Genomic DNA, 16,051 nt, shown 5'->3' with positions numbered 1-16,051 from the left:
TTTTAATCAGGGGTATGGACAGGATGAATAGGGAGTAGCTGTTCCCCTTGGTTGAGGGGTCAATCATGAGGGGGCAGAGTTTTACGGTAAGGGGCAGGAAATTGAGGGGATTTGAGAAAAAATAATTTCACTGAGGGTGGTGAGAATCTGGAATGCACGGCCTGGAAAGGAAGTGGAGGCTGGAAACCTTACAACCTTTAAAAAGTATTTGGATGAGCACTTGAAATATCATAACATTCAAGGAATTGGGATTAGCACACCTTTAGTGGTAGTTATTGTCGGTGCAAACTCGATGGGCTGAAGGGCCTTTCCTGCGCTTTATGATTCTATGACAGAGGGATTTCAACATCATCACGGGTGGTGATGGGCCCATGTTGATTCTTGGGAAAGTCAGAGGACGGAACTTTTCCATCCTATCCGGCACAGGAATTGGAGTGGGAAGGGCGGACCATGCAAAGGCCCGCTGACATCAGGCAGGAGGTTCCAGCCTTGGGGCAAGCGCACTCGGATAATCCCGATTGGAGAGTATTTTGCAGGATGCGTGTAACATGTCGCGCTGTGGTCTTTTGACATGGTAGTGAGGTCCAGTTTGTAACCTCGTTGTCAGCGAGCGGAATGGAATGTGGCTTCTTGTTTGGGATTGCCGGTCCTCTACAGAAATTCTGTCTGTTAGGCCTTCTCCATCAGCTTCATTTATCTCGTAACCCTACATTGTGTAGTGATTGTTAAAATATATAGAGCTGGGGTTGGTGACCTTGGGAATGTTGGCTTTGACTATTTCAAGTTAGGAGCTGCATACACACTAATGATGTGTAGCTCCCCTCTTGTGATAGAGGTGGCGTAGGTGGCTTCTTCTTCAGCTGAAGGGGAGGGCGTTGAACTCTCTGATGGTCTTCCTTACACATGTGGCCCAACCAGATTTCAAGTGGCAGTGCCTAATTAAAGTGTAAAGGGAAAAATACAAGGGAGCACACTTTAAAATGAAAATACGAGAAAGCATACTTTAAAATGGCTGCCTGGCACATAAAGGGTTAACTGGGAAAGAAGCCAAAAAGCAGACACAGGCTCCCGCTGTTCACAAATCACTTTAAATCAAAACCTAACAGACAAGCCATTTCCAAATCACAGACAGTGACTCATAGCAAACAAACACCTCAGGAAGCCAAGCCAAGGGTCAAGACATCTTTTAAGATAAGGAAAACCCGAAACAAAGAGCTTAGGAAAGACGGGAAAATATGAATGCGAGGAAACCAATTAACACCTGAATGAGCCGAAACTAACCATTGATAGATACAGACATGAGGAAATGTACCCATTCATAAAATGTTAAATGTCTATACCTGCTTGTACTTGCTTAAACGATGTGATAATGTTCGAATCACCGGTTTACCCATTGTGTAAAGGGTATAAAAATGAACCGCTCCCGACATTCTAGTGAGAGAAGGTTTGCTACAGACATGTGCCTTGTCTCCACGGAGCTCCGTTTAATAAATTGTATTTTCTGAATCTCGAAGTCTGACTACTAGTGGATTTTTCCCACAACAAAAGTTTATCTATTAGTGTCACAAGTAAGCTTACATTAACATTGCAATGAAGTTATTGTGAAAATCCCCTCGTCGCCACACTCTGGCGCCTGTTCGGGCGCATTGAGGAAGAATTTAACATGGTCAATGCACCTAACCAGCACGTCTTTCTGACAGCGGGAGGAAACCAAAGCACCCGGAGGAAACCCACGCAGACACGGGGAGAACGTGCAGACTCTGCACAGACAGTGACCCAAGGCTAGAATCGATCCCTGGTGCTGTGAGGCACTGTGCCACCATGCCGCCCTTGTGAGGTATCTACCAATGTGATAATGATTTGCCTTTTGGCCATTGGAGACGTGGGGTTCTTGCAGTGCCAAGGATGTCGATGTCGTGCGTCTTCAGGATGTGCCCGAGATATTTGCAATTTGCCCAGGAAAGCCCTTCAATGTTGAGTTGTCCTTGTTCTTGACCCAATGCTTGCATGACTCTGGATAAGACCACCTTGGCTGAACTTGAGTTATCGATCTGAAGACTGGGTAATTGTCGATCAATGTTCAGTGACAGTATTAATGGCATTTGTTGAGATTTCTCACTGAATGGAGTGAGCAGTATGAGGGCTGCCAATTCCACTCCTTCATTGCCAGTGAAAGAACACCTTTCAGAAAGAAGCAGTTCTGCTAAAAAATCTTCAACTCTGGTTTCTCTCTCCATTGGTTCTGCCTGACCTGTTGAGTACTTTCCAGTCTACTTTATGGCTTCATTTTGGACTTCCAGCATTCGCGGTTCTTTTTCTTTTGTTTGATTTTTAAAAATCTGTCCCAGATACTGAGTTCTCAGCTCTGCGCTTGGTCTGTCACAACAGTTGGGAGTTTGCACCGGTTCTGTTGTGTCAGCTGGAATATTGCTGACAGCTTTGTTATGATAAATGTGAATTTCATTATTCAGACAATCATTAAATGTCAGGGTTTTTGCAACAAAATGAAATGGCAAACTGTCAGGATTGGGCGAGTTCCTGCTTCAAGGTTTATACAAGAAGACTTGGCCAACCTGGGGCTGACATTATGAGAAAAATATTATTGTCGTTAAATTGTCCCATCGCATTCTAGCTGAACAAACTTGTTCAGCAGTTTTTTAAAAGTTTATGTTTAATTCATATCTAATTATGTTGCAGTTATAGATTTCTGCCTCACCACAATATTAGGACTCCAGAGTCGTATCCTAACTTTCCTGGGGGAGTGGGTAGTGGTGTGGGGGGTGAATGGGAGAATGGAAGGACCCCCATCCTCCCACAGGGTGCATTTAAACTTGAGTTTTCAGTGCAGTGCTGAGGTGATAGCCTAGTGGTATTATCGCTAGAATATTAATCCAGAAACTCAGCTAATGTTCTTGGGGCCTGGGTTCGAATCCCGCCACGGCAGATGGTGGAATTTGAATTCAATTTTAAAAAATGGAATTTAAGAATCTACCATGAAATGATTGTTGGGTAAACCCATTCACTATTGCCTTTTAGGGAAGGAAATCTGCCATCCTGACCTGGTCTGGCCTACATGTGACTCCAGAGCCACAGCAATGTGGTTGACTGTCAACTGCCCTCGGGCATTGCTAGCTGGCCAGATTTATTGCCCATCTCTAGTTGCCTATGTCCCACGAATGAATAAAAAAGTTATAATGAGTGGAGCTGGATCTTTGGCCATTTTCTAAGCTGGCTGTTTTTAAATGTCCTTGGTACATGACCCATGAAGCCCTCTCGAAACTGTGCTCATTACCTAGCAGGTATTTGGCGCAGTGTACAAATTCCCATCTTTAACTCTTTCTTTTGCCCCTGAGACTTTACTGAGATAAACAAGGCAGGCACACACACACAAGATCATCCAGAATCAGGAGGGGTTTGGAAATGTTTCTGTTGGGATTTGAAGTTTGTAATATCAGGGATCTGAATATTGAAATATGATCAGTTATAACACTGAGGTTTCTAGCACTTGCAATATTGATGTCTGTAATGTGTTATATCAACACAAAAAACAGAAAATGCTGGAAAGTCTCAGCAGGTCTGACAGCATCTGTGGAGAGAGAATAGATCCAACATTTCGAGTCTGGATGACCCTTCTCTCTCCACAGGTGCTGTCAGACCTGCTGAGATTTTCCAGCATTTTCTGTTTTTGTTTCAGATTCCAGCATCTGTATTATTTTGCTTTTATATTGTATGTTATATCAAGGTTCTTAATACTGAGGTTTCCAGTATGATGGTCTCTAATGTTACCATGTTTGGCTGCTTTATGTCCTGAAGTCAAAAACGGATTTATTTTTAAATCAAACATTTTTTTAACAAGAAATCAAGTCCATTTTGCGAGGTTGATTTGGGTTAACAAGTCTCTTTAACCCATTTCATTCTATTTCTCCGGAATCACTTTACCCATTTTCTCATTGCAACATCCAGTGGTTTAAGTGTCCTGACCTAAAGCAACTTTCCTGCTAATCTTTCCAATTGTGTGGTTACCGCTGCATAAATACTACCTGATACCTACTCTAATGCCCTCCCTGAACCCTGACCCTGTGCCCTCCTAATCTCTTCTGACCTATCTGAAAGTATTTTATTGCATTTACTTTATTTATCCTGTTAAGTAGCATCTATACCTGTGGAAAGTTCCACCTGCAATGTCATCTTTTGCTTGAAGATCTCTGGCTTAAGTAGCCATTCCTCGTTGCTGATCCACAAATTAACCTCATTGTTCTCCAATACTGCACTCACATAGAATCCAGGTGGCCTCCTTGTGACAGCAACCAGAGCTCTACTAGTATTCAAAGTACCAGCTTTCTAGGACTCGAATCAGTGTTCAATGTGCCAGCTTCCCAAAGACCTACCCAGTACTCAATGTACCAGTTTCCTAGAACTCTAACCAATATTCAATGTACCAGCTTCTCAGAGCTCTACCCAGTATTCCTTGTGCCAGCTTCTCAGAACCGTACACCATATTCCAGGAGTAGGCTTCCTAGTGTTATGCTCAGTACTCCATCAGCAATCTGACTGCGGGAATGGGAAATGCCTGATTTGATGATATAACCCATGATCCGATCTGCCTTGCGTGTTGCTGTGTCACACTGATTATACATTATTGTCAGCGAGGAGCAAACACTCCCAGGCAACTTTCAGTTCTTGGCTGGCGAGTTTTATCTAGCCCACAACTACACCTGACCCTGTTATGCTAAATTCTCCTAGCATGTCAGCAGATAAATGAAACATCAGATGCAGCATTAATCCAGACAGACCAAGAAGATTCCCAGGTTTGATCTCCAGTCTGTTGAGTTAATTAATCTCACATGAGAAAACAGTTGAGAAGTACGATTAGCTTCAGGGCTTCTTTGCTAGGCCCCTGAAAAATCATTTAGCATTGACGCTCCTGATCATAATCTCACAAATTCTACTGTTGAATGACGTGTCCAGTGAGGACAGGGCTGGGGTAATCCATGATGGTCTTTGGTAGTTGACATAGGAGTCAGCACCTTGAGGGGCAGATGAAAGACAGTTGTTCCACTGAGTGTAATTCAGCCCTTTGGGCAAAAGGTTCAACTGCAGCAAGATCTGGACAATATCCAGGCTTGGGCTGACAAGGGGCAAGTAACACTCTCGCCACACAAATACCAGATAATGACCATCACCAATGAATAAAAAAACTATAATGCTTGTTATCATGTGGATCAATATTCCAACCTCAAAATTCCAGATGGATATCATAATTCCACAGGCTACGAGCCTCACTACAGTAAACTCAGATATTAGAAATGTCTTCAAAAAATAGACATGTCTTATCAGTTTTCCCCACTTGTGCAGCCTATTTCATCGACCTCTATCATGTCATCTCTAAGTCTACACTTGTCTAAAGTAAGTAGTTCTTAAAGTTCTTTAAGCCTGCAATCATTCCCACAGCTCTCCTCTGGAATTTTTCCAAGGATCACCCACAATGACAGCACAATGGTTAGCACAGCACCAGGGACCCGGGTTCGATTCCAGCCTTGGGTGACTGCCTGTATGGAGTTTGCACATTCTCCCCATGTCTGAGTGGATTTCCTCCCATAGTCCAAAGATGTGCAGGTTAGGTGGATTGACCATGCTAAATTGTCCCTTGGTGTAGTTTAGGGAGGTAATTATGTAGGGTTATTATCAAAGAGTTGATGCAGACTTGATGGGCTGAATGGCCTCCTGCACTGTAGAGATTCCATAAAATTGAGCACCATACTCCAAATGTGGCCTAGTCAATAACTTGGATGCATCAGTATGTAGAATAGTGTATATATGTGTTTGTGTATCTGTGTGTTCTCTCTGTATTTGCACATATGTATAAATTTGCTGTGCGTGTATGTGTATTTCTGCATGGACTTGTGGAAGTTTATTTATTTGCTTTGACAAAGGGTCATCTGGACTCGAAACGCCAGCTCTTTTCTCTCCTTACAGAGGCTGCCAGACCTGCTGAGATTTTCCAGCATTTTCCCTTTTGGTGACCACTCCCTACAAGTTCGGGTTTAAGTCACTCACCATCCCATCTGGGAAATATACTGCTGTTCCTTCATTGTTGCTGGGCCAAACTCCTAGAGCCCCCTGCTTAATAGCGCGATGGGATTACTCTCATCACGTGGGCTTGTAGCTGTTCAGGAAGTGGCTCACCACCGCGTTCTCAGGGATTGTTAAGCCTGAACAATAAATGTTGGCCCTGGCAACTTTCCCACATTCTTCAATGAATGAAAAACCCAAATGTGATAAGGTAAATGTGCATATGCATTATCTTACTCGGACAGTGTCTGTCTTTTTCTCTATGTACTTGTCTCTGTGTGACTTTAGTTCAGTGTTGAAGGAAAAGGCTGATTATTGCTAAGACCAGTATCCAGGGCTGTGAGTGAGGGCTTTTTCTTTGTAAAACAGCTGGTGCTTGACATTCTCTTTCTATAGTACATGGCTTGAGATCTACATAAGAATTATTTTGCTCTGATCTCAGTCAGGGCATTAATTGGGCCTGTAATTGGCTTTCTGAGACAGAGGAGAAAAATCATCAAAACTGCCAATCGTTCCAGATTGTAATGTTTATCTGGGTCTCTCTGTGGACATCTGGTGATGTTAAGGCTCAGCTGTGACGTACCCCATGAGAAAGTAAACTATTAACCCTCGCTTTCTAGACTCAAGCATGGCCCATAGCCATTTGGTTACCACAGGATGCCAACTATATGACAGCAAGAAGCCAACACAGAGAGAAAAGGGATAAAAACAAAACCAACTCAGATGCTGTGGGTCAAAGAGAGAGCAGGTGGTGCAAGGGCACTGACTGATGCTCTGGGGTTGGATGCTACACTGTGATGGCAAAGGTGCAGTGGGAATAGGAGCAGCAATGTGGTGCAGTGGGACTGGGTGTTGTTGAGGGAGCGGATGGACAGTGGGATTGGGGGGATAGTGCAATTGGATGGACAGTGGGATTGGGAGGACAGTGGGTTTGGAGGGACACCGGGATTGGGGGGGAACAGTGGTATTGAGGGGACAGTGGGATTGAGTGGACAGTGGGATCAGTGGGATTGGATGGACTGTGGGGTTAGGAGGGACAGTGGGATTGGGGGGGACAATAGGATTGGATGGACAGTGGGATTGGGAGGGATACCGGGATTGGGGGGGGACAGTGGTATTGGGAGGACAGTGGGATTGAGTGGACAGTGGGATTGGATGGACTGTGGGGTTAGGAGGGACAGTGGGATTGGGGGGGACAATGGGATTGAATGGACAGTGGGATTGGATGGATAGTGGGATATCCCCATATTGGCCCTGGGGTTTTCACTCTGGGTTTTCGCCTCTCCCTGGAGATCACATGGTCTGGAATGGGGGGGTGGGGGTGAGTTAATAGGTTGTGATGAACAAAGCATCGTAGCTGTGAGGATGTAGATAGGCTGGAAAATTGGGCGGGGATCCTGGATTCAGGATTCAATCCTGGACCGGGGAGCGGCGCGGGCTTGGAGGGCCGAAGGGCCTGTTCCTGTGCTGTATTGTTCTTTGTTCTTTGTTCTTTGACAGTGGGATTGGGAGGGACAGTGGGATTGGGAGGGACAGTGGGATTGAGGGGGGCGGTGGGATTAGGTGTTGTAGAGGGAGCAGATGAGCGGTGACCTATCTGAGGCAGGGAGATCAGTGGTGAGACTATGCAATATGAGACTCAACTGCCCAGTGGATCAGAAAGGGGGTTCATTAAAATTACACATGATATGCAGCACCTAAACGGACAATTCAACCCAAGCAGCTGGTGTTTGTGCTGCACTCACTCCTCCTCATACCCTTCCTCAACCCTCATGTGGGTTAATAAGGTCAGAGCTATTGGCTGCTGCACAGGATCAGCCAGGGAAACAGGAGTAGATTTTCACTGGGAACGGTGCGGTGAGGGGGGAGGGTGTAGTGGGGAGAATGCGGGAGGGTGTAAGGGGGAGGGGGTGCAGCGGGGAGGGGGGAGGATGGGGGGAGGCTGCGGGGAGGGGAGGATGCGGGGAGGGGGGGTGCGGGGAGCGGGAGGGGGGAGGGTGCAGGGGAGGGGGGAGGCTGCGGGGAGGGGAGGATGCGGGGAGGGGGGTGCGGGGAGCGGGAGGGGGGAGGGTGCGGGGAGCGGGAGGGGGGAGGGTGCAGGGGCAGGGGGGGAGGGTGCAGGGGGAGGGGGTTGGGAAGGGGTGAGATCCCGGTTCCTGGGGGTGGAGTTTGAGTCCAGCGTGTTCCTGTCTCTCTCTCTCAGCTCAAGGACACCCAGATGGACTGAAAGTCAAGGCAGTGGCTTCAGCGGCAGAAGCTGCTGATTGAGGCCGGAGCATCGAGCACAGGAGAGGCAGAGGGAGAGGGGCGTGGGGGAGATTGTAAAGGGGTGGGTTGTAGAGGGCGATTGGGGGGGGGGGCGGTTTGGGGGAGTTGTATAGGGGGTTGTAGAGGGGAAATTGTAGAGGGAATTGTAGAGGGGGGTTGTAGGGGGAGATTGGGGATTGTAAAGGGGGATTGGGGGAGTTGTAGAGGGGAGATTGGGGTTGTAGAGGGTTTTTTAAAGTTTGGAGTTGTAGAGGGGGAAATTGGGGGATATTGTAGAGGGGGATTGAGGGGTTTTGGGAGAGTTGTGTAGGGGGTTGTAGAGGGGGTTTGGGGGGTTGTAGAGGGGGGGTTGCAGAGGGGGAGTTGGGGGGTTCGTGCAGGGGTATTGGAGGTTGTAGAGGGGGTTTGGGCGGTTGTAGAGAGGGGGGGTTGCAGAGGGGGGGCTGGGGACAGGGAGAGAGGGAGGGGGCCAGTGCCGGAGCCTGGCTCTGAAGATGAGGATGTGAGAGGGAGACCGCAGTCAGGATGCTGCTGCCTCTGCTGCTGTTCCTCTCTTGCTGCTGCTCTGAGTCTCGGCTCCAGGAGGGGGACGCGCTGATCGGCGGCGGCGGCTCCTGGAACTCCAGCCGCCCGGGGCTGCCGGGGACCGGGACAGGCAGCCCGGAGAAGCCCGAGGAGGAGCCGGGGAGCGGCCTGGAGGAGCAGGAGGAGGGCAGGTGCGCCTACAAGGTGGCGCTGAGCGGCGCCCGGGCGGCCGGCGGCCGGATCTGTTTCAGGACCACGGACAGCGGCTTTAGCTGCGGGCCGGCCCGCTGCACCGTGTACCGCTCGGGCCGCTCGCTGGTGGCCAATGTGCTGAGTAACAGCAGCGTGTTGCTGCAGTGGAGGCCCCGCAGCCTGGAGCAGCTCCGGGGCTTCCAGCTCAACTGCAGCTGGAGCGGCCTCTACACCCAGTTCCAGTGCGACAGCGTCCAGCTGGGGGTGGCCTGCAGGGACTACCTGCTCAGCAGCGTCCACGACAGTGTGGACTACCGCGTCTGCCTGCACACCCTGTACGGGAACCGCAGCCACCCAGAGGAAGAGTGCCTCCAGTTCCGAGCCCAGCCGGCCGGCATGCAGGACATTGTGATCGCCATGACCGCAGTGGGGGGCTCCATCTGCGTGATGCTGGTCATCATCTGCCTGCTGGTGGCCTATATCACCGAGAACATTATGCACCCAGCCTTCCCCAGGGCTGCCCCCTCCAAGAGGGGCCACGAAGACCACCGAGTAACCACTTAGAGAGCCGGAAAAAAGAAACCTCAGCTCGAGGAATAAGGGGAAGAAATCTCAATCTGGATTCAGCCTGAAAGGGGGAAAAATTTCATCTGGATTCAATAGAGTTGTGGGGGTAAAGGGAGGACAAAATACCCCCCCCCCTTCTCCTACACCCACCTCTTCTTATTCCCAGGAGGGATTGACTGCAGTCTGTGCCCCTATTGCCTGGGGTGAGGACAAAGTGGGACATCCACGCACAGAGTCCCTCAGCACTGGGATGGGAGTTGGACTCAGACACTGAACATTTTGGTAGCCGGGATCAGCTGGAGTTGTTTCCTCTCCTGTGTTACCCCCACCCCGGGCTGTCCCATTCCAATGTGACGACCCCCCCCCCCCCCTCTCCCCCATTCCTCCTTTCGGTGTTAAGACGGTATTTCGGACGGAAGGGAGTGGGACCCCTATCCCAGGGGATCCTGAACACACAAGAAGCACAACAACAGAGTTAGAGCGAAATCTCTTCTCAGTTTCAATGGCCTCTCTCTTTTTTTCTTTTGTCGGGGAGTTTTATTGGGGAGATCCGAGAGCGGGAATTGTATGTGCCGGTTGCAGGGGGAATAAAAAGACTGACTGTTTGCGCTTTGTGCCCGGAATCCAGCTCTGTCTGTTTGCTGCTTGCAACCTCTTCTCGGTACAGATTCGGTCAGAACCCCCGATCCTCTCGCTTTGGCTTTTCTGGGCAGTCACTCGGAGGCTTTGGAGGGACAAGGTTAAAGAGGACAGGCAGTTTGTGAGCGGTTACAGCGGGGCTGATACCCTGTAACCCCGCAATCTGCAGGCACCGGGGAGGGGGGAGAGAGACAGAGGGAGGGAGAGAAACAGGGGGAGAGAGACAGGGGGCGAGAGACAGGGGAGAAACAAGGGGAGAGAAGCAGGAGGGAGGGGGAGAAACAGAGGGAGAGACAGGAAGAGGGGTAGAAACGGGGAGACAGGGGAGAAAGACTGGGGGAGAGACACGGGGAGAGACAGGAGGAGAAACAGGGGGAGACAGGGGTGGGGGAGAGACGGGGTAAAAGACTGGAGGAGAGACAGGAAGATAAACGACAGGGGGAGGGGGAGAGACAGGGATAGAGAGATGGGAAGAGAGACGGTGGGGGGTGGGGGGGAGACGGGGAGAAAGACTGGGAGAGAGACGGGAGGAAGAGACAGGGAGAGATAAGGGGAGAGAAACAGGGGGATAAATAGGGGGCGAGACAAGGGAGGGGAGAGACAGGGGGAGAAAGACAGGAGGGGAGACAGAGGGAGAAACATGGGGAGTCGGGGGAGGGGGAGAGACAAGGGGAGAGCAGAGTGTGCAGGGAGACAATCCGGGTACAGCGAGGCGGAGAATGGACAGTGGAGAGGTTCAGACACAGACTGAATGGACATAAAGGCTAGCCCCAGAGAGTTGGTTAGAGAAAGTCAGCAAAACGTGTGTGTGAGAGACACACAGAGAGAGAGAATGGGGAAACACATTGACAGAGTGAGGATACGAGCGAGAGAAACACAACATTTCAGCTGGAGGTGTTAACGCTGCGTTTACAAATCCCGGTTGACAGTGTAGATGCTGCTATTCCTGTTTAGAATGGAATATGAGACAGAGGAAAAGGCTCCCAGACAGACAGGAGAGCCTGGGATATGGGGCTGTCTCCGGGAAAGAGGGAGCCTCCTCGTGTGGGCTGGAAAGATTAGAGGGGGGAGATTCACCCAGAGGGTTATGTGGGGGTCTGGAAGTCATTTCCTGAAAGGGTAGGGGAGGCAAAACCCCTCAACTCATTGAGACGAGGTACACCTTCACTCTGAGACAGTGTCTGAGGTTCAGCTTAACTCTGAGACAGTGTCTGAGGTTCACCTTCACTCTGAGACAGTGTCTGAAGTTCAGCTGAACTCTGAGACAGTGTCTGAGGTACACCTTAACTCTGAGACAGTGTCTGAGGTTCACCTTCACTCTGAGACAGTGTCTGAGGTTCACCTTCACTCACTGAGACTGTGTGGGAGTTTACCCCCAGCGCTGTAACCCGCAGGGCTGCGGAGCCAATGCTGGAGAGTGGCATTAGGCTTTGGTGGGGGGGGGGGGGGGGCGGTGTGTGGTTTGGGCCGGCGCAAACACACTGAACTCTTTCTGTCTTCGGTCAAACCCTAAAACAAATCTTTTAAAATTTAACATTCAAAAAATAATGTTAAAGCAACCCGGGGAAAGTCGCTGCACCTCTGGGTGCAACTTACAATATCACTATTTTCAGTATCAGAGGGGGATGGTGGGGAGGGAGTGGGGGACAGTTTAGGGGTGGGGTGGGGGAGCTGGGGGTATGGGAGTTTGGGGAGGGGTGGGGAAGGTTGGGGAGGGGATTTCGGAAGGGGACGGGGTTGGGGAGAGGTGAGGGAGAGGAGGGGAGGTTGTGAGTAGGAAGGGGTGAGGAAGGGGGAGGTTTGAGAGGGGTGAGAGACGGGAGGGGGTGAGGGAGGGGAGGGGAGGTTAGAGAGGGAATAAATGTGTGGCCTTTGTAGCTCACAAGCAGCGCTGAGCGACACGGGAATCAGAGCAGAAAGCGTGTCAAATTCCGAAAGATATCTCTCTGGTTTCAGGAAACATGTAGAAGCCATTCACCAACGCTAAGATCAGTGGGAACTGCCTCAGTCCCAGTTGCAGACACAGCCTCTGTCTCCACATTTGCTGTCAAATTGAAGTGTTTAACCTCAGGAACATTCTTGTTGGTATTAACTCCAGAATCAACTCTCAGCTGCGGTATTATCTCTGAGAAGCCATTCTATCTGGACTGGGGTTAACTCTGATAAAGAGACGAATGCGGAGAGCCATCCCTAAAATTATAGACTAAAAAAAGACAAATTCATTTTTATAAATGATTTGTAATAATCACAGAATCTTTACAATGCAGAATGGGGCCATTCGGCCCTTCGAGTGTGTTACTGGCTCCCTGAAAGAGCATTCTACCTAGTCCCACTTATTCCCAAGGCCTGTCAGATAGCAATCCAATTCTCTTTTGAGTGGAGCTCCAGGCTCCCTCAGTGCTTCACTCACACTGACTGCTGCCCTGCTCATAATCACAACACCCTCCAACGACTCCGGAAACACTGGGGCTTTAAATCGCTCATTAATGTAGAGATATTTGTCAGCGGAATCATTAAAAAAAAACAAGTGTCTGGTGCACGTTACATTTGGTGGTGTTTCCCTGGTAACTAATGGTGTAATTCACAGCAAACACTTGTATTCAGAAGCACAGTGGCCGGATGGGCAGGAGATGGCTGGGGTGGGGGGGAGGGGGTGGGGTGATAGTCTTCAAAGAGACAGCTGAGAATTGACAAACCATAGAATCCTACGGGAGCCCATTCAGCCCATCAAATCTGCACTGACCACAATCCCAACCCAGGCCCTATCCCCACAACCCCATGCCTTTACCCTGCTAGTCCCCCTGATACAAGGCGCAATTTAGCATGGTCAATCCACCTAACCCACCCATCTTTGGACTGTGGGAGGAAACCGGAGCACCCGGAGGAAACCCACGCAGATAATGACCCAAGCTGGGAATTGAACCCGGGTCCCTGGCGCTGTGAGGCAGCAGTGCTAACAACTGTGCCACCGTGCCACCCCAAATGATCATAGAGAGATGACCAGTGTTAAATGAATATGGGTATGAATAAGGGGGGAATGTGATGTGTGTGAATACATGATGGTGTGGTGAACTTATGGTGAAATTGAAAGGGGTCTCATAGCATTTCATAAAATCCCTCCAGTGCAGAATGAAGCCATTCAGTCCATCGAGCCTGCATCGACAAGAATCCCACCCAGGCCCTATCCCCATAACCCCACGTATTTACCTTGCTATTTCCCCTGACATAGAATTTCATAGGCCTTTCATAGGGTTAATGGATTTGCTATTGAGTGGGGCCAGGTTCTGGGGGAGCTGCAGTCATTAAAGGAGAATGCTAAGCTATAGACTTCAATAGCAGGGTACAAGTGTGAGGTATACACAACCAAATGTGGGTGGCACGGTGGCACAGTGGTTAGCACTGCAGCCTCACAGTACCAGGGACCCGGGTTCAATTCCCAGCTTGGGTCACTGTCAGTGTGGAGTTTGCATGTTCTCCCCATGTCTGCGTGGGTGTGCTCCGGTTTCCTCCCACAGTCTGAAAAACGTGTTGGCTAGGTGCATTGACCCGAACTGGTGCCAAAGTGTGGCGACTAGGGGAATTTCACAGTAACTTCATTGCAGCACTACTGTAAGCCTTACTTGTGACTAATAAATAAACTTTATTTTTAAAAAATTGTACCCTACCCTAGTCAGCTTGCACCTTGAGTACTGTGTCCATTACTGGTCACCAGGGCTGCCAACTGCCATTCAATCTATTCCTGGCATTTTCACCTTATCACTTACCCGCACTCTCCAGCCATTACTTTCTCTAAGTCTTCACCCAAATTCACTTTCACTCAGATCCTCTCCCCTTGTCTCAAATAGGACAGCATGGTGATACAGTGGTTAGCACTGCTGCCTCACAGCGCCAGGTACCTGGGTTCGATTCTTGGCTTGGGTCACTCTCTGTGCAGAGTTTGCTCGTTCTCCCCGTGTCTGCGTGAGTTTCCTCCGGGTGCTCCGGTTTCCTCCCACAGTCCAAAGATGTGCGGGTTAGGTTGATTGGCCATGCTAAAATTGCCCTTAGTGCCCTGAGATGCGTAGGTTAGAGGGATTAGTGGGTGGATATGGGGGTAGGGCCTGGGTGGGATTGTGGTCGGTGCAGACTCGATGGGCCGAATGGCCTCTTTCTGTGCTGTACAGTTTCTATGAAATAACAGATGGAAGCGTCATCCTGACTCGAGACGTTGGCTCTAATCTCTCTCCACAGATGCTATCAAACCTGCTGAGGTTGTCCAGCATTTTCTGTTTTTGATTCATCTTTATGACCTACTGCCTTCCTGCTTAGAAAGCAAAAAAAAATCTCATTACCCAATTGCATGATGCTTGACAGTTAGCCAACAGCCATCTCTTCACCCAACTTTCAATATTTTTATATCTGGTAAAAAGAAATGTTTAAAGAGAATGACAAAAATAGATCTTTTTTAATTACTCGATTTTTCTCCCGTATGCTGGGAGACTGATCTTCAATGCCAGAGACTGCAGACCCAGCCAGTCACCCATTCAGGGGTGCAGGTACTAGTTCAGAGAAGGTGGACCCTTACTGTCAGAGGCCTCAGCTAAATGAGAAGACTGGACTACCAGGGGCAATCTGACCTCTGTAACTGGATGCTCAGGCAACTACTCTGATAATGTTTCTTTAGTCATTCACGGGATGTGGGTGTCACTTGGCTACACCCGCCCATCCCTAATTGTCCTTGAGAACATGGTTGTGAGCTGTCTTCTTGAGCCGCTGCAATCCATTTGGTGTCGGTACACCCACAGGCTGGTAGAGATGGAGTCACAGGATTTTGACCCAGTGACAGTAAAGGAACAGCTTTCCAAGTCAGGATGGTGTGTTGCTTGGAGTTGAACCTACAGACGATGGTGTTTCCATGTATCTGCTTGTCCTTCTAGATGGTAGCAGTATTGGGTTTGGAAGGTACTGTCTAAAGAGGTTTGGTGAGTTCCTGTAGTGCATCTTGTTGATTGTACACACTGCTGCTACTGTGTGTTGGTGAAGGAGGGAGTGATTGTTGTGGAAGGGGGGCCAATCCAGCGAGCTGCTTTGTTCTGGGGGTCCAACACAGCAAGTAGCAATCCCAGAAGTAACTTTCAGTGCTTGCTGCCTTGGGCGGCACGGTGTCACAGTGGTTAGCACTGCTGCCTCACAGCGCCAGGGACCCGGGTTTGATTCCCGGCTTGGGTCACTGTCTGTGCGGAGTCTGCACATTCTCCCCGTGTCTGCGTGGGTTTCCAGTTTCCTCCCACAGCCCAAAGATGTGCGGGTTAGGTGAATTGGCCATAATTCTTGATTCAATGAAAAATCTGGATATAGTATAACCCAGATAGAATTAGAGAATGTTACCGTGGAGAATCATTGAATCCTACCGTGCAGAAGGAGTCCATTTGGCCCATCGAGCCTGCACCGACAACAGCCCCACCCAGACCCAATTCCCATAATCCCACATATTTACGCTGCTGGACCCCCTGACACTAGGGTCAATTTAGCATGGCCAATACACCTAATCCGCACATCTTTAGACTGTGGGAGGAATCTGGAGCATCCGGAGGAAACCCACACAGACACGGGGAGAATGTGCAAACTCCACACAGGCAGTGACCTGAGGCCGGAATTGAACATGGGTCCTTGGCGCTGTGAGGCAGCAGTGCTAACCACTGTGCCACCGTGCCGCCCCAATTTTATATTTCACGATACTCAGGGAATTAAAGGTTTTGTGGGTTCACCGGAAGGTGGAATGAAGGATCGATCAGCCATGATCTTTATT

General features: G+C 49.4%; 1 protein-coding gene across 1 annotated transcript; it reads left to right on the top strand.

Moving 5' to 3' along the window:
* The first annotated feature begins 8,865 nt into the window (after nt 1–8,865).
* On the top strand, nt 8,866–10,202 carry fndc10 (fibronectin type III domain containing 10). Its single transcript, XM_078239750.1, has one exon. It carries the CDS (start codon nt 8,866–8,868, stop codon nt 9,619–9,621), a length of 756 nt encoding a protein of 251 aa, XP_078095876.1. The 3' UTR covers nt 9,622–10,202.
* Nucleotides 10,203–16,051: the final 5,849 nt, after the last annotated feature.

This window comes from Mustelus asterias, chromosome 22 (assembly GCF_964213995.1).
Source record: "Mustelus asterias chromosome 22, sMusAst1.hap1.1, whole genome shotgun sequence".
NCBI lineage: Eukaryota > Metazoa > Chordata > Chondrichthyes > Carcharhiniformes > Triakidae > Mustelus > Mustelus asterias.
Note: the sequence above shows the minus strand (reverse complement) of the source record. Positions and strands in the feature narration are given on the sequence as shown.